Source organism: Aethalodelphis obliquidens, unplaced genomic scaffold, assembly GCF_003676395.1.
Source record: "Aethalodelphis obliquidens isolate GAN/ISIS:26980383/991018 unplaced genomic scaffold, ASM367639v1 scaffold6, whole genome shotgun sequence".
Taxonomy (NCBI): Eukaryota; Metazoa; Chordata; class Mammalia; order Artiodactyla; family Delphinidae; genus Aethalodelphis; species Aethalodelphis obliquidens.
The window spans coordinates 26,951,494-26,975,502 of NW_020837950.1; the positions used below are offsets into that span (position 1 = coordinate 26,951,494).

Below are 24,009 nucleotides of genomic sequence, written 5' to 3' on the forward strand. Positions count from 1 at the left end.
GAGCTGGCGGGACCTCGCCGAAGTATGACTCCCTCTGGACTGTTAGAGTTGAATGAGGCAGCCTGTTCCTGTTTGGTTTTCTGTTCCTTGCAAGAAGAGTCATTGTGCCTGACAGATACCCTTAGCATGTAGCACATTGTCAGGCCTTGAGTAGGTGCTCAGAATGATGGCAGGGTCAGTGCGGTTTGCCCTTTCCAAGGAAGGATGACAGGCACTCCTAGGTGTTAAGTGGTGTCTGTTGTGTTTAGAAACACAAGTTACTTTTGGCACCAGGATTGCTGTGGTGGTTCATGTGCATCCGAAGTGTGGACAGCATAGCTACAGTTCTGTGCTATGGTGTGAATTACCGTCCTTTTTACATCTATTTTTTAATTTCCTTTGTCTTTGGCCTTATTTTTAGCCATTTGTTGAAAATAAATCCCTGTACATGTTAGAAACATTAGGTTGCCAGCAACATACTAGATGATATTAAAATGTTGCTATTGTTTTCAGCCAGGGGGCTGTTTATACCAGAATCCCAGAGCACCATCTCTCTTATATAGGGCCAGAGAGAAACACACACACGTGTGTACAGGTATGCATGTATATATGTACATATATGTATATACATGTACATATACGTGTATGTATACACACACACACACACACACACACACACTGGGGGACTTTGAAAGACTGTTATATTGTTGGGGGCTTCAGCCTGAAATCCCAGTGATGACTCTGGGACTGGGCTTCCTCTGTCCGGGATCATCTTTACCTAAGCATGCCCTATGCTTGGCATTTTCTATGTACACTTCCAAGCCTAGGCCTGAACCTTGGCCTTAACCACTGCCACGGAGGAGGGTCGCGCATGCCTGGGGGGATGGCTGCTTCTCACACTGTCTTTGCAGGAGAGCCGCCCACTTGAGACAGAAGGGGACAGGGATGGTAGAGCTAGGCTCCGACTGCAGTCTTGGAAGACTTGGCCCCGAGAAGGAAGGAGAGGGGCAAGCGTCCCAGAGGAAGCACCCCACCCACAGGGCCTTCCTCTGTGGGCACGAGCCGGGTGGTGCTCCTTCCTCCTCCACGTTCCTCCTGGGACCAGAGGCTGCAAAGGGCCCTGCGGCCTCTCGTGGAAATGACCCTGGCCTTTGTTTCACTTGATTTCCAGAGCACAAGGTAGACCAAAGAGAGCCCTTAGCCAGTTGCTTGACCCTTCTGTGGGAGTTCACTACCCAAGGCTGGTTGCCGGCTTCTAGACCTTCCCTAGCGCTGCCCCATTATTCCACCTGGGCTTGGAAGTAGGGTGTTGGTGCAGGGGCCTTGGAGAGGAAGGTGTGGGAGAGGACTGGGGGCTTTCCTTCCCCTAGGGCACAGCACCATCTTTCGTATTTATAGTTTCTACCATGTTGCTGCTTTCTGATTTGGTTTGCTAATTTTAAAGACTCTCTAAGTTTAGTACTTTCCATACCAACTCCTTGAACAATCTCTTCATTCATACTTTCTGCTGTTTCCATAATGCTTCTCATTTTCCCTCTCTGCCTGGTTACCTAGCTTTCTAACCTGCTCTGTGCCTTTGCACTGCTGTCCTCATCCTGCGACTGAACCCAAAGAATATGTCTTGTACCCTTCTGTGATTTTCATCCCTGTAAGATGCTTCTCGTGGACTCCAGTTTGCTTCTGGCTCTTACACAATCAATAGTGTATCTAGGTGGCTTCTCTTCCAGGACTGCAGAGACTTTAGGACTTTGTGTCTGAAATAGAGCCCAAAACAAATCTCTGTGAGTGTAATCACTGTACTGGTTTGCTAGGGCTGCCGTAACAAGTACCCCAGACTGGGTGGCTTAAATAACAAACATTTGTTTCCTCACAGTTCTGGGGGCTGGAAGTTCAAGATCAAGGCCCTGGCAGAGGTGGTATTTTCTAAGGGCCATGAGAGAAGGATCTGTTCCAGGCTTCTCTCCTTGGCTTATAAGTTGCCATCTGTTTTCCTCTGGTGTCTTCACGAAGTCTTCCCTGTGTGTGTGTCTGTGTCCTAATCTCCCCTTCTTGTAAGGACACCAGTCCTATTGGATTAAGGCCCACCTGTGTGACCTCATTTTAACTTAATTACCTCTTTAAAGACCCTGTCTCCAGATACAGTCACATTTTGAGATACTGGAGGTTATGACTTAAATATAAGACAGTTGGGGGGACACAGTTCAGCCTGTGACAATGATGTAGCGTTTTGATAGATTAACAGATGTGTATTTTCCCTGCCTGTTTCTTAATTACTCTACCTCAGGAGAAGGGATGACAAAACAGAAAAAAGTACTCAGTTTTTGACCAGTGAGTTCCTGAAGTCCTACCCTAAATGTAAAAAAGAGGTTTGAAACAGATTTAAAAAAAAAAGAAAGAAAGAAAATTCCTCTTCACCTCAATACACCTTCCCTGGGCTAACCGGAGAGTTAGAGGGAGTGTAGAAAGAGCTTACATGTTGGTGGGTCCCCAGGAAAGGGCTCTGTCTTTGCTTGTCTCCCCGTCCCTACCTGGGATGAGGGGAGGGAGGGAAAAAGATCACATGAAACCAATATAAGGTTCTGGATCCAAGGGCAAGGGGCATCTGAGGCTTCTTTCCTGGGGAAGCAAAATCCCAATTTCGCAGGATCCAGCATGATGTAGAGCAGGAGAACTGGTCGTGTGGCCGTTGAGGCATATGGGCTAGGACCCTCTGTTAGAGTTTCCCAGGGGAGCAGCAGAATAGCCACTGGGGTTTGTTAGCAGAGAGAGAGAGAGTGTTCTTTCTACAGCAGCCTGCTGTTTTGCCAGGAAGTGCTTTAGAAGTGTCCTGAGCTGCTTTGGGGGAATCCAACTTAAGACATAGCTAGCCAAATAAATGACTTGATGTTTGTATAATGACATCATTTTCAGAATTTTCAAAATCACCTGAAAACACTGTAGCGGACTTTATTCCTTCAACACTCGCCCTTCAGTGTCTCTCCCTAAGTCTTCCAAATGCAAAACCTGAGAGCTTTCTTTGCTCCATTGCTGGAATGAAAGCTGCCCCACTCTCCCACCCCTGCCTCAGCAACCCTCAAACAGTGACTGAAAGCAGATGGTGGGTAACCACTCCAAGAGGAACGACCCTGTGTGTGTTCTAGGCTGCCTTCCACAGGTGCCCAGGGGCCTGAGTATCAGTTGAGCACAGCAGAGATCGCCTCAACAATGCCCCCTTTATTGGTTCTCTTCTCTTTCTGGGCTCACTTCCCCACTTTCCTGTTAGTGTGTGCTGAGGTCCCTTCCCGAATAAAGCCACTTGCACTGACACGCTGCCTGGGAGAATTCTGCCTGAGAGACATAGCCAGCCAAATGTTTGCAGCTGCTTTGGCTAGTTAGAGACTCCTGAAAGTGAGAACAAACAAATCAGACAACTTAAAAATATGGCAGAAAAGGATTTGGTGTAGAAAGCAAGTGATAGGTCAAGAAATTATTCAGCCTAGGGCCCAAACTTTAAAGCTCTGGCCTTAAAATTACTGTAGCCAAGCCATGCAGAATAAGGGATAGGCTTAGTAGTGTGGGGTAGGGCACGTAGGGTAGAATAACAGGGCTGGGTGGGTTGAGCTAGCTAGCAGCTAAGCCCCAGAGATCGAGTAAACCTGCAAGGCAAGCTCTCCTGGCAGTTCTTTTGGGATGAAGAATGGACTCCTTAAGAGGATTAATCTTCTGTTTTTCTTTCTTTGGATGTATTAAGTGTGCCACAAAGTAAAACAGGTGCAGGTGGACACACTCCTACAGACTCCATCTAGAATGGATCCTTTTTCTTTAGGCTTACCACTTTGTTCTTCTAAACGTTTGGTTTTCATTTGGGAGGTTGCTTGTTTTCCATCATTCGTATTGGGTTGGCCAAAAAGTTCCTTCGGTTTTAAAGTAAAACTAAAAGACACATTTTTCATTTTCACCAAGAACTTTATTGAACAGTGTATTCACTGTTTTGTTCCACTACTTTCTGCCATTTTTCAGGCAACTTCATAATTCCATCTTCCCAAAACTTTTTATCTTTTTGAGCAAAGAACTGTTCAAGGTCCCTTTTACAGTCTTCCAGGGAATTGGAATTTTTTCCATTAAGAGAATTTTGTAAAGACCAAAATAAATGGAAATCCAAAGATGCAATGTCTGGTGAATATGGCGGATGAATCAGAACTTCCCAGCCAAGCTGTAACAGTTTTTGCCTGGTCATCAAAGAAACATGCGGTCTTGTGTTATCCTCATGGAAGATTATGCGTTTTCTGTTGACGAATTCCAGATGCTTTTCGTCGAGTGCTACTTTCAGTTGGCCTAATTGGGAGCAGTACTTGTTGGAATTAATTGTTTGGTTTTCTGGAAGGAGCTCATCATAGAGGACTCCCTTCCAATCCCACCATATACACAACATCACCTTCTTTGGATGAAGACCGGCCTTTGGTGTGGTTGGTGGTGGTTCATTTCGCTTGCCCCACGACCTCTTCCGTTCCACATTATTGTACAATATCCACTTTTCATCGCCCGTCACCATTGGTTTTAAAAATGGAACGTTTTCATTACATTTAAGTAGAGAATCGCATGTGGAAATATGCTCAAGAAGGTCTTTTTCGCTTAACTTATGTGGACCCCAAACATCAAATCGATTAACATAACCAGGCTGGTGCAAATGATTTTCCACACATGATTTGGATATTTTGAGTATGTCAGCTATCTCCTGCATGGTATAACGTTGATTGTTCTCAATTAATGTCTCAGTTTGATCGCTGTCAACTTCAACTGGTCTACCTGACCATGGAGCATCGTCCAGAGAGAAATCTACAGCACGAAACTTTGCAAACCACTTTGGACATGTTTGATCAGTCACAGCACCATCTCCATACACTGCACAAATCTTTTTTTGTGTTTCAGTTGCGTTTTTACCTTTCTTGAAATAATAAAACAGTATGCCGAAAATGTTGCTTTCTCTTCCATCTTCAATATTAAAATGGCTACACAAAAATTCACGAATTTTGATTTTTTTTTTTTTTGTTTTTTTGCGGTACGCGGGCCTCTCACTGTTGTGGCCTCTCCCGTTACGGAGCACAGGCTCCGGACGCGCAGGCTCAGCGGCCATGACTCACGGGCCCAGCCGCGCCGCGGCATGTGGGATCTTCCCGGACCGGGGCACGAACCCGCGTCCCCTGCATCGGCAGGGGGACTCTCAACCACTGCGCCACCAGGGAAGCCCAATAAGTGTTTTTTTTTAAACGCATGCTGATAATGACAGCTGTCACAATGCAATCTAACAAATTGTTTCGAATGAAGTTAAAGACAACTAAGCGCTACTGGAGCCATCTTACGGAAAAACGGAACGAACCTTTTGGCCAACCCAATATTTGTTTTTGTCCCTTATAAGAAAGTAGCAGAGTGTGTGTGCTTTTCTTTTTCTTTTTAAGTAGGAATATTTGGATTGAGTTTTTCTTTAATTTATGGTTTGAGGTTTTTATTTTTAGGACATAATACCTAAATCTTTATGACATCTTAGAAACTAGGTTATGGTCTGCCTTTTTTAAGGATTAATTTGCATTTTTTTAAAAGTGCGTTCAGTGGATAACTGATGTAGATTTATTATATCATGTTAAGTAAAAGGGTAACTGGCCTAATATCAATGCTTGGTACAAATATTGCCTCAACCATTATTAAGTCTTTTCTGAGTAGCTAATTTAAAATTGTTCAACAGATATTTATTTATTTATTTTTATTATTATTTTTCTTTTGTGGTACGCGGGCCTCTCACTGTTGTGGCCTCTCCCGTTGCGGAGCACAGGCTCCGGACGCGCAGGCTCAGCGGCCATGGCTCACGGGCCCAGCCGCTCCGCGGCATGTGGGATCTTCCCGGACCTGGGCACGAACCCGTGTCCCCTGCATCAGCAGGTGGACTCTCAACCACTGCGCCACCAGGGAAGCCCTCAACAGATATTTATTAATAGCCCACACTGTCCTAGGCTTGCAGTTCATTAGTGAACACAGCAAAGGTCCTGTCTTCATGGAGCTTCTGCTGCAGTGGGGAGAAACAGAATAGTAAACATAGCAAGCAGCTTTATAGCATAAGTACAGTTGCCCGGCTCCCCACCCTGCCCAGGGTTCCACCTTCCATGGGTATGGAGGACCCACTGTACTATGCCGTTTTATACAAAGGACTTGAGCATCTGTGTTTTGGTATTTGTGGGGGTTCTGGAACTGAGGGATGACGTACTATGAGTAAAGAAAACATGGAGTGGAGTTTGGGTGTGTCAGCACTGTGTGTGTATGCGAGTTTTGCATGGTGATAGTGCAGGGGCTTAGCACAAATGATTGAGCCTTGAGTCACCTGGGGAAAGAACGTTACAGGCAGAGGGATAGTAGGTGCAAAGGCTGTGCTGTGAAGCATGCTGCTTTTGTTTGAGGAACAGCAAGGAGAGCTGAGTGAGGCCAGAGAGGTGTGAGGGGTGAGGGGTAGATTGTAGAGGGCCCTGTAGGTCATTGTAAGGACCTTGGCTTTTACTCTGAGCCACGGTGAGCAGAAGATGCTCTGACTGCTGGGATGAGGGGTGAGGATAAGGGGGAAGTAGGGAGCTGTGTTAAATCTAAGATAATTTAAAGCCCATAATCTCTGTTTAGAGACCAGTGCCCTAGCCTGGATTGGTGGTTATCCAACTTGATGTGCATCAGAATCACTTGGGGGGCTCGATAAAGCACAGATTAGGGTTTCTGATACGGCATTGAACTTGGGCTATGCTGATTTTTGAGGTGGCTGTGAGATGTCCAGATGTAGATGTTGAGTTAGATAGCTGTGTATGTGATAGGGAACTCACAGGAGTGGTAAGTTTGGGCTAGAGATACAAATTTGAGTCTAGAGACAAGGTAGTGATGAGATTGCCTCAGAGAAAGTATAGTGTGTGAGGAGTGAGAGGTGGGTGTGGGTCAAGCCTCAGTTGTTGCTGATCAGATAAATAAGGTGAGGATCCTTTATTGAACAGAGAGCCTTTGAGACTACTGTGTCTTAGGCATTGCTCAAGGGAACCAAACGTGGTTTACAGTCTCTAACCTTGTCCATCAATTCATCCATCGACCCATTTATCCTTCCTCTCTCCCACCTCCCTCTTCATTTTTTATTGTTATTCTTGGGTTGTGTTATATATTTGCCAGTATTTAGTGACACACCTCCCCTATATACTCTTAATTCCTGACTCTAGAATTGCTTAGTGGCCAATGTGTTTGACTTTCCAGCCTTCGTTCCACACCAAATGATGGCTCTAGGTCACCACAGCATCTCTTTCTCTAGGGGTTGATAGAGGCATTGCCAATAAGAGATGAAGAGTAGTTAACTGTGAGGCTTGGAGGAAGATTTCTTGGCTCCTAAGAAGATAAAAGGAGAGTGTCCATTCTTTTTCATGACTCTGTGCTTGGAGGTGATTTCTGGACCTGGATGTCACACCCTGATTAAGGGTCAGCCTGGAGGCAAACTTGGCATTCTGAGAAGGGTGGATCTGAGAGATGGATGGAACCACCCATTTAAGCTGCTTTACTTGTTGATTTCTTGTAATGCCTGAGAATTATTTTATTTTATTATTTATTTATTATTATTGTTTTGGCGGTACGCGGGCCTCTCACTGTTGTGGCCTCTCCTGTTGCGGAGCACAGGCTCTGGACGCGCAGGCTCAGCGGCCATGGCTCATGGGCCCAGCCGCTCTGCGGCATGTGGGATCTTCCTGGACCGGGGCACGAACCTGTGTCCCCTGCATCGGCAGGCAGACCCTCAACCACTGTGCCACCAGGGAAGCCCCGTGAGAATTATTGTTTTATTGTTAAAGCCTTTTGAAGTAAAGGTTTCTGATACTTGCAGCTAAAAAGCATCTTATCTGATACACCGTGCATTCTTTCCTAAAGGACTTAGCTCTTTTAACAACAGTTAAGATATTCCTTTAATTTTGTTTAAGCAATTCTTGTGCGCCTTTTCATTTATATTTTAATGATGCAGCATATTCAGATTTAGCCATAGATCCTAAAGTTAGACTCGTGTTCACTAGGGAAGCTGTGGGTTGGTGAAGGGTAGTGGGAGATGTTAAAGAATCTGACTATAAATATCTTTTGGCAATACCTGATTAATATGGCTATTATTAAATATTATATAATGTGTCTAGGATTCTTTATTATTGAAGAAAAAGTTTATGTTTAAATCATATTATAGTCCTCTGTTATTCATGAGAGATATTTTGTAGAAACACATGCAGTACATCACTGACCACAGACTTATGTACTGCTTTATCTAAATCACTTCCTGTTGTAGATACTATTTAAAATCTGAAAAGGGAAACATGTTTTGAAAAAATGGAACTGACATTATATATTTCTTTTTGCAGCACTTTTTTGCTTGTGTAATATAGGTCAAAAACATATTGATTGAATTTTCTCCTAAAATCATCTTATCTCTTTGAGGTGTAGGATTGGGGTTGGTTGGGGAGGGGAGATGGGAACTAATAAGTTGGGCCTGATGATTCGTTGTAATTCCTGGGACTTAAAAATATTTTTGTTCCCAACTTTTTAATTAAAATTTTCAACATACAGAAACATTGAAAGAATAATCTCCTATAGTAATCTCCCATATCAAAAATTTACTTACCCAGTAATTAGTAACAACATGCCATTAGTTTTTCCCTTTATATTGGAACATGCCTACATGTACACGTTTTCTGAATTATTTGAAGGTCAATTGCATCATGACCCTCTACCTTTATTGAGAAATGTAAGTGGTTATGAATGAGATGCAGCGGTCTCTACATTGTCTGACTATGAATATCCTAATAATTCTGTGGCTAACTCTTACTAAAAAGATTTTTATCATTAAGGTCAGGTAATGTAATTCTGTTTCTCAGCCATGGTTTACTTTTTCATCCACTTATCATCTGTCTAAGCTCATTCTGGCTGCTGTAATAAGATACCATAAGCTGGGTGGCTTATCGACAACAAAACTTTATTTCTCACAGTCCTGGAGGCTGGGAAGTCCAAGATCAGGGCACCAGCAGATTCGGTGTCTGGTGAGGGCCCACTTCCTAGTTGGCTGTCTTTTTGCTGCAGCCTCACTCAACTGGCGGAAGGGCATGCGGGAGCTCTCTGGGTCTCTTTTACGAAGGCGTTAACCTCATTCATGAAGTCCCTGCTCTAATGACCTGTTCACCTCCCAAAGGCCCCATCTTTGTGGAACATAAAATCTGAGTTTGGGTCAATGAAATACTAATTTAGTAATGATAACCAGAGCATAGATTTTATACTATGTTTAATAGTCATTTCCTTTATTTAAAGAATTTCAAGGTACCCGAGGGTTCAGTTTTATTTAGAAGAACCTGGCTCTGATTTGGAGGATCGGGAGTGCAATTGCAATTCTGTGTCCAGCTAGGGAAGAATGATGTGTTAGGGTGGGAGTGAGACACGGAAAAGGCAGGACAGGGTTTGCTGGTGGGTATGACGTTTACGTGCACAGGAGTCACTGTTTGTGGTTGTGCTTCCAGAGGAGAGTTCTCGAGAATTTCTGGTCAGCCTCTGTCACCCTGTATGAAACAGCATGGATAGTGCTGGAAGCCGTGGTTGATGGCTCATCGAGAATGCTGGGTTTACAGCAGTGACTTACCAGCACTGTGAGGGCCAGAGGGCCAGTTTCCTCAGGATGCTTTTGTGAAATTGCCAGGAAACCTGTCCAGAAACCAGCCCTAACTCTGTAGCTTGTCTGTATTAGTTAGATGTAGTTAGAATGAGCCATTAGAAAAAAAATAGCAAGTTATGAAGCAGGCCATACAATGGTTAGTTTTCATTAGCTGGTGTCAGTAAAATTGAATGTGCCTCCCTCATTACTGGGAGGAAACATGTGGATCTGTGCTCACTGCAGTCAGCCTTCCTCAGTGTCCTTTTCTTAAGCACAAGTAGACAAGTTGGATGCTTGAGAAAGCAAACTGAGGATTTTCTATTGAGAATTTAGGCTGCTTCTCACAGGCTAGAATGGCCATGATGGGGCAATAATTATAAAAGATCCTGAGACACATCACCTCAGTGTTGTGATAACAGGCGGCACCCGTGGTTTAGGAACTACTTTCAGAAAGGCCTTTTAATTCTCAACTTAAGTGAGGTACCCGGGGAGGTACCTGCCACCCTGGGTTTGCATTGCGCTTTGCTCTGCATTTCTTTTTTTTTAACATCTTTATTGGGGTATAATTGCTTTACAATGGTGTGTTAGTTTCTGCTTTATAACAAAGTGAATCAGCTATACATATACATATGTCCCCATAGCTCCTCCCTCTTGCGTCTCCCTCCCACCCTCCATATCCCACCCCTCTAGGTGGTCACAAAGCACCTAGCTGATCTCCCTGTGCTATGTGGCTGCTTCCCACTAGCTATCTATTTTACATTTGGTAGTGTATATATGTCCATGCCACTCTCTCACTTTGTCCCGGCTTACCCTTCCCCCTCCCCGTGTCCTCAAGTCCATTCTCTACATCTGTGTCTTTATTCCTGTCTTGCCGCTAGGTTCTTCAGAACCTTTTTTTTTTTTTAAGATTCTGTATATATGTGTTAGCATACGGTATTTGTTCTTCTCTTTCTGACTTACTTCACTCTGTATGACAAAAACAGTGGTTAGATGCCACGAAGTAGGTGGCAATGCCTTAACCGTATGCATGTTGTCAGGCCCGAAGGCCTCTTCCATCCTTGTCAAGGGGAGTGCTAACCTCCTCTCCTTTCACACAACACTGCTCTGCATTTCTGTATTGTTTCACCAACTCCATGTGTATCCCTAAGCTGAATAATTATGAAGACAGTGATGGATAATTACGAGGATTGGCGTCAGAAGCTCACACACGGAGGAGGCAGTGTTGCCATTGTTCCAGAAAGACTCCCAGAAGAAGAGAAATTGGAGTTTCTGTTCACAGTCTGACCTGAGGCATTCTGAGAGATGACCAGAGGCCACTCAGGCCTCCATTGGGCAAGGTTATGAGTGAGTCCTGATGAATGGGCCTACCTCGGGTGTCTAGCAGAGTTGAACTGTGGGCCAGCCACTGGCAGGCATGTGGGAAGTGGGCTACTGTTCTGCTTCTCAGCACTCCTGTGGCTGATGGTCAGCTCTCTACAGAGGTTAGCTGGACACTTGTGTGGGGCAACTGGGGAGTCTCAGCAGAGCCCAGGCACCCAGAGGACAGCAGCGCCTTAGCGGGTGGTCCACATCCACCTTGGAGGAGGGATCTGGCTGTGACGCTCACTGGTGCCCCCAGTGGTAGTGTGCTGGCATGGAAGAGCCGAGCACTGGAGAAGAACGGGGATACAAAAGACACCCCACCCCATCCGAGGCTCTGCTGTGCGTGGTTTCATTTACCTATGGTCAACCACAGTCAGAGAATATTAAACAGAAAATTCCAGAAATAAACAATGCCTACGTTTTAAATTACACACTCTTCCGAGTAGCGTGATGAAATCTTGCGCCATCCCACCCAGGATGTGAATCAACCTTTTGTCCAGCATATCCTGCCCACGAGTCACTTAGTAGCTGTCCCGGGTATCAGATCCACTGTTGAGGTTTCACAGTGCTTGTGTTCAAGTCACCCTTGGTTTACTTAATAGTGTCCCCAAAGCATGAGAATACTGATGCTGACAGTTTGGATGTGTTAAGAGAAGCTGTAAGGTGCTTCCTTTAAGTGAAGCACCTTAGGTGGAAGGTGAAAGTTCTTGACTTGAATAAGGAGAGGAAAAAAATTGTATGCTGAGGTTGATTAGATTCATGGTAAGAATGAATCTTCTCTCCGTGAAATTTTGAAAAAGGAAGAAAATTTGTACTAGTTTTGTCGTCATACCTCACTTGGCAAAAGTTATGGCCACAGTGTGTGTTAAACCCTTAGTTAAGATGGAGAAGACAATACATTTATATAATAAGATACTTTGAGAGAGAGACCAATTTTATATAACTTTTATTACAATATATTGTTATAATTGTTCTATTGTTGATCTCTTACTGTGCCTAATTTATAAATTAAACTTTACCATAGGTATGTATAGGGAAAAAAACAGTATATGTAGGGTTTGGTACTATTTTCAGTTTGAGGCATCCACTGGGGGTCTTGGAATGTATCCCCCATGGATAAGCAGGGGACTGCTGTCAGTTGTGACTGCTATCAGATGCCATTGTATAGGGAGCTGGTGGATCATTGCTTTGAGCTGTATTTTGTGAATGAACATGTTGTTTTATAGAGAACCTAGCCATAGAAGCCTGGGGAGGAAAAAATATGAATAAGCAAATGCCATGAATTTTAGAGTGTATGTTTTTGAAAATGGTTTAAAAAATTTAATTATGCTTGTGACAAATATAGTCTGATTTATTTTGATAACTGAAATGTAGCATACTAAGGAAGAGATTGTAGAAATAATGTGTAAGATTGTAGTTTAGTCATAACGTTGAATTGGAATAATATTAGGACACATATCTTTTTGACATATACCTTTATTCTTATATTGACCAAAACAAATGGCTTCAGAAACAGATTTCTTGATTTTGAATTCTGGCTCTACTGCTGGGATGACTTTGGCCTAACCTTTTTGGCTTCAGTTTCCTCCCATTATTATTATTGTTACTGTTGTTTTCTGTATAACAGATAGGTGCAGTGTGCCTAAATATTTCCTGCAGTGTCAAGATATAAATAACTTTTATTTTATTTTTAACAGGGACCTCCGAAACAATCTTATTAGTAGTATAGATCCAGGTGCCTTTTGGGGACTGTCATCGCTAAAACGATTGTAAGTGTTTGAATTGCTGACTTATGAATTTGAACCGTTATAAGTAACTGTTAACCTACTTTAAACTTTAACACGATAAAAAAGTGGCTTTTTAATAATTTTTAGAAGTTCATCTAGCCAGGTCCCAGATAGAGAAACAGAGTGTTTAATGTAAGTAGCTTAGAAGGCAGTTTATTTTTACAGTAATATGATTTGTTTGGTGATAGATGGTTGCATCCCTCTTACGGTAATGAAATCATGATGGTTGGCTTTGCCAGCTGCCATAATCTGTAGATGATTTTCAGGTTATGAATACGTTTAAACAGTCTCTTGTAAATGCCCTAAAAATTGAGGCCCCTTTCTATTAATGATTTAAAATCTTGCCATTTTTCCATATATTTTCTCTATGTATTATCATTTCAAAACCTAAAGACCAGTTTTTATTATTTCTGAAGCTAAACACCCCTGCTCCCCTTACTGTGCTCATGTCACGGTTGCTGTGTGAACATGCTCATATTTGAGAGGTCACCCTGTGCTCAAGCCATGTGGACTGTCCCACCACCCTTTATTCCTTCTAAATGTATTTATTAAGTGTGGGCTACTTACTTATGCTCTGACTTCTCTGGAAGAGCACACAGACTCTTGGGGGCAAATAGATGATGCAAACACATCCTAAATAATAATGATAGTAGTCTGCCAGGGAAAGGAGGGGGACCACCTTAGAGGGGAATGACCTGCCTTGAGAGCGGCCAGCTGTTATATTTGACCTTGCCCCTGAGGGGTGAATACATATTGAAGAATAACAGAACGAGCATCCTAAGCAGAGTGGACATAGGTGTGAAAGAACATGTCCTTCGGCCAGAGCTTCAAGTAGAAAGGGGGAAAAAACGTTGGGAGATAAGCTGGTCAGGGGGGAACTAGGCTTTTGATGCTTTCCTGCCACGTTGAAGAATTTCGAATCTATTTGTTAGACAGTAGGGACTGGCAGAACTTTTTCATTGTGGAGTTGGATGTGATGAGATTTGTGGCGTCAGAGTTGCAGTGGATCAAGCTGGGTTTAGAGTTCAGTAAAAGTAATGTATCAACCAGGTATAGCAATGTAATCGAAGTGGGAAGACAGAGATCAGCATCAATTCAGTTACAAAAAAATTCATTGATTCTATCCTGTGTGCCCAGTAGTGAGCCAGGCTCTAGAGATACAAAGGGAACTCAGGAACTGCTTGGAAGGTTTGCAGTTCAGTGGAATCGTTATATACCAACCAAGAGCCTGAATATGGAATTGGAATATACTTCCGGAGAGATGGAGCAGTAGCTGGAGTTCAGCTGCTAAGAGTCTTTGAAGCTGTTAGGACTCAGCCATACTGACACAGGCAGGGGCACGGAACACGGCCATCAGTAGGCTACGTGCATCTCCAGAAACAGTCATTAGGAAGTGGAGGGCCAGCAGCTAACTGAGTTTGATGTATAACAATGAGTCATTTTCTTGTTTCTTACTGGGGCAAACTGACATCATGTTTGGATGGAATGTGAGTCCTCATGTGGGGAACAGGAGTGTAGGTGCTAGACCTATCCTATCAAACTCTGGGGCTGAGGCTAAACCACCTTTGTTTCCACAGTCCCTCCTAGTGATTTTGATGCTGAAGTTAGAGAACTTCTAGAATATTTTTCCTTCCAACTTGTTTTTCCAAAAGGAGGGAGGAGTGTGGCATCATATGGCCAGACAAGTCCACTCATTTTCTCCTTCTGTGATCCACACCACTGTGTTCTGTTTTCTGGTAATAGGGAGATTAATACTGATAATATCTCCATGTCAAGGTAGAGATTGAATGAAACTTGACTGTTAATAAAAAGCAGGTTCATCAGGATGTTTCAAGGATACTGTAGAATATCTTAGGTTCTCCATCCAGTTCTTTATCCTTCAGTAAATAATTTTTCAAGTACTGCTATCCAAAATAAATATAATTCTTGTTCAGTAGCACTTAATTACTATTATTGTCCCAGATGTTGCCTTAGCATTTTTTCATTGCATTACACATTAAGTAGTCTCTTGTGTTCTTGCCTAGGGAGGTAATTGTCATTTATAATGTTCTTCCCATAGAAAATTCATTCTTAATTCCAAACAGCTAACTTGTAATTGAACTTATGGTATACAGCTTGTAAGCTGAGAGAGTCCTATACATAAACTCAATGAGATATAAAGATATTCTGCTAGTTGCTTCTAGGTTATAGGCAGTTTTTCTTATGAGGCCTTCAATCATTCATTCATTTCAATTGTGCATCTCACTCGGCAGCCACATGTAAAGTATTTTTGTAAGTGTCCCATGCCTTTGCCTTTATTTTATAGATAATTTGGATCAGGAAGATTAAGTGGCTTTCTGAAGAGTAAACTACCAGAAGTAGGTAAAACCTAGACCCATTCAGTTTCTCCTTTGCTTTATCAACAAATTCAAGCTGATTCTCAATTCAAATTAAAACCCATTACCAATACCTAAATTCCATTTTAAATAGGTATAGCTATAATGAAATTGTTTCCCAAAGAATCAGTGGTAGTTGCACCATTTAAAGCTCAGAATTGAGACAAGATAATGAATAGAGCACAGAAATGCTTGTTTAAGCAACACTTCACAAGATGATGCCTAATTTTCTTAAACAGTAAAGCCCAGAAATAGAGGAAAATCAGCTGGAATTTTAAAAAAGTCCCACACGATTAAAAATACTTAGCGTTAATATTCTGAGGAGCTGGAGCACAGCGAATGCAGATAAAGACTTTCATTGCTTAAGATTTTTTTTTTTTAATCAAAAGTTTCCATAAGAAAGGGAAGGCAGTGCTATGAAATTTTTGGAAACCAGGATTACCTAAACTAGCTTTTGAAATATCTAGAGGAAAAAGTTAATGAGTAGGTACCGGATTCAAATGCAAAGTCTTTGTAATTTCTCTCGGACTAATACATTTTTTTCCCCATTACCAGGTATACAATTTAGAATCAGTTTTAATTTAGAAATGGGTGGTACAAGTCTTTAAAGAGTAACTCAGAGTGAAATTCAAAGAATATATGCTTTTCTATTACAGAGAATAATATGGGCATTGAAGAAAATATGATAAAAATATTTTTAAAATTCGGTTTAGAAAGTTTGTTTTAGTTCTTTTATTGAAATTCAGAATGATCAATAATTTCAAATCTAACAACCGAGAAAAATTAAGATTAATTGTTTTAGGGCTTTCATACTAAATCCACTGATGGAAAATGTTGCAAGCCATGCTGTCTCATTTGAAGAAATTGTCAGTTACCTCCCAATTAAAATGTAATCTGATTGAAATGTAAAATTGTATTCACTGTGCTTGGTGTGAAGAAAAATAGTGTAGAAAGATAGAACAAAATACTTACTAAAATTATCACACAGTTAAAAGGAAAAAAGTTTCATGGCTTGAGGAGAAGAAAAAAATGGATAGAAAGTAACATTTGATAGGAAATGTAAGAAGTTAGGAGTGACTGGAAAAAATGGGCCGTTACCTAGATACAGTTATAAAGTAATTTGACTTGGAGCATAAATGACAGATCTGTAAAGTAAAAGCTAACTCAGTTGTTTTTTTCATTACAGTCAAAACTTCTGAGTATTTAAGGAATGAAATTAGAAAGCATTAAGTTTCAGATGTTCTTGAGGAAATAAAAGTTTCAGCATTTTGGTAATTTGCCCTTTTACCCATTGTCCGTTGGATGTTGCCTGAGATCAGGCTCTGTTCCCTAACTTAACCTAGCATGATTAGCTGTGTAGATCATCACAGACAATAAGATGGAGTCTCATTTTTACTACTTCGGTTTTATCTTGAGTCATTTGACAGGAGTAAATGCTTGAAATATCAAGGGCACTGTAATTAAACAGCGTTTAGCCTGTATGTGCCAGAAGTAAGTGAAAGCAAGGATTATTTCTTCTCTCAGTGCTGCACTTGAGATAGTGCTGCACAGAGATGCTTAAGAGATAGATAGATGCTTAAGAGATAGGACTTGTGTGATACCTGGGTGCCATTCTTGAATATCGAATGTATGAAACCTTCATTAACCAAGAGAACTAATTGAAGACACTTTTTCCCTTTCTCTCTAGGGATCTGACAAACAATCGAATAGGGTGTCTGAATGCAGACATATTCCGAGGACTCACCAATCTCGTTAGGCTGTAAGTACCTCTTTCTTTTGTATTATAATACAAGGAAGCATTTGAACCAGTACCCAAATTTTTATGACCACCTATATGTTTAATATTAAAATAACAACTGTAGAGGTTACAGAAGTGGTAGGATATAAGGAGCTGGCAATTTAATCATGGAGATATAATGTCATCAGAACATAACAATGCATTATATCCTCCGTCCCAAACACGCACACAGCACGCACGCACACACACACACACACACGATGTAGTATATACCCCAGGGAACATGTCCACATTGAGAGACATGATCAAAGCTTTGCCACTTTGGGAAAATTTCTTGGAAGAGATGAAACTTGAGCTGATGGTCCAGATCGTTAGAAAGGAAAAGAAGTCAAGCAAATGATAAAAGGAGGTAGAAATAAGAGTGAGGCCAGTTTGTCAAGGTGAAGGCCGTTGGACTTATGAGTAAAATGACCATCTGAATCACACCTCTGACCTTGTGATTATAGGTGAGTTGTTTAGCTTTTCTCTTTTTCAGATGAAAAAGTAGATTAATAAAGTAAGTAAGTAACGTAAATAATAAATAAAGTAAGATTAATAATACCTCAAAGTTATTATAAGGATTAATTAGCATTTGAATTATCTATACCTGTATCTTATAATTTGTATCTAATATAAGTGCAGAACTTTGTATATGCCATCAAATATATTTTAATTTTATTTTTAAAATAGACTCTGAGAGTAAGTAGAAGTAAGTTCAGTTATCTATAATAGAGCTTTATACAAGACCATATGAAAAGCAGACTGAAGCTTAGAACTCATTCAACCCTAGGAAGCCACTGAAAGACATTGATGTGGGAAAATGGCATAAAATCATGATTTAGAGAAGAGCAATCTAGAAATAGGGTGCAGGGTGAAATGCAGGATTTAGGGGTAGAAGTTTTAGTATTGAGATCACCTATGCCTGCTTCTTTCTCTTTGTAGCTTTTTAGAATGTTTCTTCTGTTTCGTTCAAGTTAACTTTGAAAAAGCTATAGCGGCTTAAGTAGTGCGATCATTTCATCTATACAGTAAGGGAGGGTCTCCAAATCACTTGCCAGAACAGAATAAAGTTACTCCTGCTTCTTAGTCAGCAAATTTGTATTTTTCAGTGTGCCCTTTAATTCTGGAGGAAAGATAGTTGGCCAAGTTTATGTTTTTAAACAAAAGATTGATTTGGTGTACAGCTTTACTCATAGCGAGAAATTAATTAAATCAATTACGGTTTCCCTTTTTGTAGCTGGATTACAAACAATTTCATTTCAGTGCTTTCATTATCTCGAGAGTTTTGTATTTTTCGTTTTAAGGAATGTATAAGAATTGGCAAATTGAGGCGTTTATGGAGAAAATTTGTTATACTTTTGGGTAGCTATGAATCAAATAATGAAAAAGGGAGTCTGAAGTTTTTTGACCATTTTCTTGACTTTAGTTTCAGATGGATATGTAGCTTTGGTCTAGAGATTTTTGACCCATCAGCAAATGTTCTTTAGGCAAAAGAGCTGTGTGGGACAGTGCTTACATTAAGGCAAGTTACTATATGCTTACTATCATTATTATTATTTGCCTCCTGCCTTAAAAGCAAACATTTTTGGAAGTTTTAGAGCTTGGGTTGTATCTTACATTTTTACCAATTCTCTGATACTTGTGAAAATTTACAGGTCATGGAACACAGTGGACATATATCCAGGTGAATCATTAAAACATAGAAATAGCACTACCACGTTTCCTACTTTGAGATTGATTGAGATGATTTTGTAGCTCATGCAATAATAGATGATGGTGGCTCTTTTTTTCTTTGTTTTAAGAAAACAAGTCCACAGTTTTATATATTTACTTTTCATTAAGTTTAAATCCATGAAGGGTATACCGTCACTCGGATTCTCTGTCCAATGGCCTTAGCAAGGAGGTTGCTTTGGAATTTAGAATGAACCATGATGCCACTGTTTCCATAAGCATAAGTTATCTTTTCCCAGATTACTCTGGTTTTGTTAGGTTTTCCACCAGGAGTTACTGTGTTGTTCTTTGTTTTGCGCACATAAGCACATCTCCTGCCTAGATAGAATTGTTTCACCTTGAGCATATACACCTTCAGTTTTCAGGAGAGCCATTTGCTCCCTCTGGTTTCGTAGATCCCGCTTATAGCCAGCAAAAATGGCCTTGGACCACAGCCTTCCAGACATATTTGTCCTGTTAGAAGTCCTGTTCCCAGCAGGCTTCCACAGGGTCCAAGAAGGCTGAAATAGAAAGGGTGATGGTGGCTCTTTTAAATGCAACAGTATGGCATATATAGAACTATACCTGACATATCCTTTAAATACTGTTCTAAGAAAAATTGGTAATTGAGGTAGCTTCTTAACATTGAAGAATGCATTGCAGTGGAGTTGCTTGTGATAATTTGGGTTGACATAGTTCTAGAGCTGTGGATCAGGAAACTTTGAATGGGTGTTCTGTGTGGGCTGCTCTCTAAGCCAGGCTGTATGCCGGTTGTGAAGGCTGATAACAATTTATATTTCAGACATGGAGAATAGCATTTTCTCAGTCTAACAGGTGGAAAAGAGAATCTGATTAGTTAAGGGACATGTAGTACATTTTTTTTTTAACATCTTTTTTTTTTTTTTTTTTTTTTGCGGTATGCGGGCCTCTCACTGTTGTGGCCTCTCCCGTTGCGGAGCACAGGCTCCGGACGCGCAGGTTCAGCGGCCATGGCTCACGGGCCCAGCCGCTCCGCGGCATGTGGGATCTTCCCGGACGGGGGCACGAACCCGTGTCCCCTGCATTGGCAGGTGGACTGTCAACCACTGCGCCACCAGGGAAGCCCTTTAACATCTTTATTGGAGTATAATTGCTTTACAATGGTGTGTTAGTTTCTGGTTTATAACAAAGTGAATCAGTTATACCTATACATATGTCCCCATATCTCTTCCCTCTTGCGTCTCCCTCCCTCCCACCCTCCCTATCTCACCCCTCTAGGTGGTCACAAAGCACCGAGCTGATCTCCCTGTGCTATGTGGCTGCTTCCCACTAGCTATCTATTTTACATTTGGTAGTGTATATATGTCCATGCCACTCTCTCGCTTTGTCCCAGCTTACCCTTCCCCCTCCCCGTGTCCTCAAGTCCATTCTCTATGTCTGCGTCTCTATTCCCGTCTTGTCCCTAGGTTCTTCATGACCTTTTTTTTTTTTTTAGATTCCATATATATGTATTAGCATACAGTATTTGTTTTTCTCTTTCTCACTTACTTCACTCTTTATGACAGACTCTAGGTCCATCCACTGCATGTAGTACATTTTTTAGGTTAGGAATCAGAGAAGCTCCCTAATTACTATTTCCCACCCCAAAGAGTAAGTGTACAAAAGAAATCAGTCTAGAGTGGATCACTGTTCTAGCTATTTCCTCAGCTACCTCTTCAGCTGAACTTTCTGGCTTACCCTGGAACTTGGGATCTCAGACTGACTTGGCCTCTTAGCCAAAGGGGCTGGAAACCTTGGCAGACACCCTGTTGCATTCTCACCCATACTTCTTATCATATCGAAACATCTTGGCTTTGGCGATTCAGTGTAAAAATTCAAAAATGGCTTTTTAAAAATATGTCAGAGGATTCAGTGGACTTGGGTGTGGTGGGTAAAATTGATTAATTCTATGTATTGATCTCTGCCTTTATTGATGGAGAAATTCTGGGAAGTGAAACCATCCTCCCAGAGATTCCCATTGTAACCCTAGGAGTAACTGACAGACAAAGATGGGACCCAATAATGGACTTCAGTGAAGTCTCTGTCCTTCACTTAGGAAGTTAATTGACAGAGAAATTGTCAGGAGATCAAAAAAAGCAAAGATTTCCTTTTTTTTCTTTATGAATTTTGGTCAGTTTAAAGCCTATTTTCCCCTAAGAAAATTATACCTTTAATATTTTTCTATCAGAAATAGTAGGTGAGTGATATTTATAAGAACTTCCTTTTTACAATTAAAAATTATTGGTGCTGTTAAGTAATAAACCATATAGAGAGATATGAAACAAGAGTTAAATCTCCCCTTCATCACTTCAGACACACCCTTCTGAGATAGCATGTACTAACTGGTGTATATATTCTCAGATTTTTCTGTCGTTCCCCGCGCCCCCCCCCGAAATGTGCAGGCTTTCACATAGGGCTTTAAAGATGTGCTCTACTTGACATTTTACTTAAAACATTTTTTACTGACGTATCCTTAATATCTTTTCAGGAGAATACATATTGATTTAGTTCATGTGAATAGCTATAGAACATTCCAAGTATAGAACAGATCATAAGTTAGTCAATTATTCCTCTGTTAATGTAGATACTATCTGATTCCTTTCCTCCTCCTTTAACAAATCTGCCCTGGTAAACATTCCTGTATATACACAGGTGCTGCATCATACACACTTAACTTATAGGAATACAAATATATCTGTGTAGCAAAAAGTAAGTAAAGAAAAATTGACAGAGTAAGAAACAACATGAGTGGGAGTAGGTGGGTAATTCACCTACCACCCCATTCAGTAAACTACATTAGGACACAAGAGCGGTGTCTTTGCTGTGAAGGTTGTCATTCTCAGTTTCCTTATGCTTCTTTTGGTGTAAGCACCTCAGAGCTGGAATGGGATTTTAATGTTTTAAAGTATGTGTAGGTTTTTATGGCCACTAGCCGAAGCCAATTACTTCATAGGTGTTCAGCCAAACAAGTAGCAGTCTGTTCCAACACTGGAGGAAGAATTGGTTTGTGTTGGTACTTACTGAGAGGATGGCATGTCTGTCTCCAATGTGATTGCCTCCTCTGTGATTTCCAAGGGAAAAAAAAATTATAATACCTAATAATTAGAATAAAGTCACATAGTAATTAGAATCTAATGGTCCCTGTAAGCTGCAATTATCTTGTTTATACTTAAATCCTATATTTGTAGAATGTATTTTTATTTCCAACTTACTACTATGGACTCTTTCAGAACATCGAAAAAAATATTACAGGTAATTGTATAAGGAATCTCCATGGACCCATCAATCAGTTTCAACACTTAGTAACTCATAGCCAGTCTTGTTTTAGTTACACCTCACATCTCTTGTCTTCCTGCGTATATTTTAAAGTAAATCCCAGAAGTCATATAATTTCACATAGGGTACCTTCATAAAAGTATAGTTGTTCATTTTAATTGCATCTAGGTTACTTTCTTAAAATGTTACAGTGATTTATACTCCATCAGCTGTACCCTTTTCGAAATCCACATTCAGTATTCACTCTGATAGGCCAAAAAAGAAAAGGGCATCGCTTTCATGGTTCTTTTGATTTGCAAGTATTCTTTTTGTTTTTTAAGTTCCTAGGCAATTCTTTTATGAAGATCAAAATTATTTTATCCAGCCTTTTTTCTATCAAAAAAATCCTAAGGCAATAAAAATGAATCTAGTGATGTTCTTACTGAAATCCATTATATCAGTATATTAATTTGTGAGGGATTGGTGTTTGTATAATATTGTCTTCCCATCCAGGAATACATTGCTGCAGGTGTCATGGTAACAGCTGACCTCTCCCCCATCAATTCTCTTTCCTCTCCTCACTGGAGAATCCATCTACCCAATTGTCACTTTCTTCCACACTTGAAGGATGAAACTCAGACTCTGGAGGAGAGGCAGGCCTCCTTGCAGGTCTCAGGACTTCTTCCTTGAGAACTCTAGGTCCAAATATTATCATTCTTTTTTTTTTTAAATTATTTTTTTAAATTTATTTTTGGCTGCATTGGGTCTTCGTTGTTGCATGTGGGCTTTCTCTAGTTGCAGCGAGCAGGGGCTACTCGGCGAGCAGGGGCTACTCTTCATTGTGGTGCGCAGGCTTCTCATTGCAGTGGCTTCTCTTTTACGGAGCCCGGGCTCTAGGTGTGCTGTGGCACGAGGGCTCAGTAGTTGTGGCTCACGGGCTCTAGAGCACAGGCTCAGTAGTTGTGGTGCCCGGGTGTAGTTGCTCTGTGGCATGTGGGATATTCCTGGACCAGGGCTCGAACCCGTGTCCCCTGCACTGGCAGGCGGATTCTTAACCACTGTGCCACAAGGGAAGTCCCAAAATTTTATCATTCTTGTTACTACAATAGGCACAGAAAAGATCTTGTGATGGTTGGACCATGCTGCCATTTTCCCAGAGTCCTTGCTAGCGCCTCCTAAAGGTGGGGTCTGAACAGTCAGCCACCACAATTGAGCACCTACTATATACCCCAGTTTGTTACTAGCTGACAGAGGTACCCCAGTAAATAAGACACAAAAGTCCTTCCTCTCCTGGAGCTTATAGTCAAGCATGGAAGAAATCACAAAAAATGATTTGGTCAAAGCATGATGGGTGTAACAAACTACTCACATTGTAGCATAAGTTGTTCTGCAGTTCATACAAAATTCTGCAAGTGTTTAGGTATTAAAGCCATGATACAGGGGGAAACGAGAGAGGTTAAGTAATTGGCCCAAAGCCAACACGGAATTCTATCCCAAGTCTTTCGTCTTAAACCCTGGACTCATTTCACTCTGCCAACGTATTTTACTGGGTTACTGTTAGCTGTTGCTGGCCCTTCAGACCCTCCTTTTCCATGTTTTTTTAAATTTTTGCTTTCTTATGTGATACTGAGTGAACACATGAAGAATAATTCTTGTTTCAATGAGAGTATGACTGAAGATCTAGTTCAGGAAGTCAACTTGGAGGTTCACATGATATTTGATAGAAAAATCCTTATCCAGCAGTAATTTTAAATAATTCTGTTTACTGCCTTATATAAGGTTAAGAACAATTTTCTTCTTCAGCTTTGGAGAAAATATTTACTAGATGTTTCTCTTCATAAGATTTAAAACAACTTTCATAAATTCTTTATAACAGTAGTTAATGATAGGACATTTTAGGAAATATAAAATAGATAGAACGGTATATAATTGTTAGCATTGCTTAAAGTGTAATTATTTCCTTTTTTCCAGGAACCTTTCAGGGAATTTGTTTTCATCATTATCTCAAGGAACTTTTGATTATCTTGGCTCATTACGATCTTTGTAAGTAAGAATTTTTCTCCTGTTTTAGTAGATATATTTTAGTGT

At 41.0% G+C, this 24,009-nt stretch overlaps 1 protein-coding gene, 1 non-coding gene and 1 pseudogene across 3 annotated transcripts in view; 1 reads left to right on the forward strand and 2 right to left on the reverse strand.

Moving 5' to 3' along the window:
• The window catches only part of ADGRA3 (adhesion G protein-coupled receptor A3), a 118,493-nt gene that overhangs the window by 33,571 nt on the left and 60,913 nt on the right, over positions 1-24,009 (forward strand). For both annotated transcript variants that reach the window (XM_027103239.1, XM_027103237.1), the window contains exons 3-5: positions 12,697-12,768; positions 16,849-16,920; positions 23,893-23,964. In XM_027103239.1, the coding sequence (XP_026959040.1) occupies positions 12,697-12,768; positions 16,849-16,920; positions 23,893-23,964 (216 nt within the window). The remainder of the gene's footprint in view (positions 1-12,696; positions 12,769-16,848; positions 16,921-23,892; positions 23,965-24,009) is intronic.
• Positions 10,612-10,737, reverse strand: LOC113619343 (U6atac minor spliceosomal RNA). The gene has a single exon (XR_003432369.1). It is a non-coding gene; the product is annotated as a U6atac minor spliceosomal RNA (small nuclear RNA).
• LOC113618901 (60S ribosomal protein L35a pseudogene) lies at positions 16,937-19,566 on the reverse strand (annotated as a pseudogene).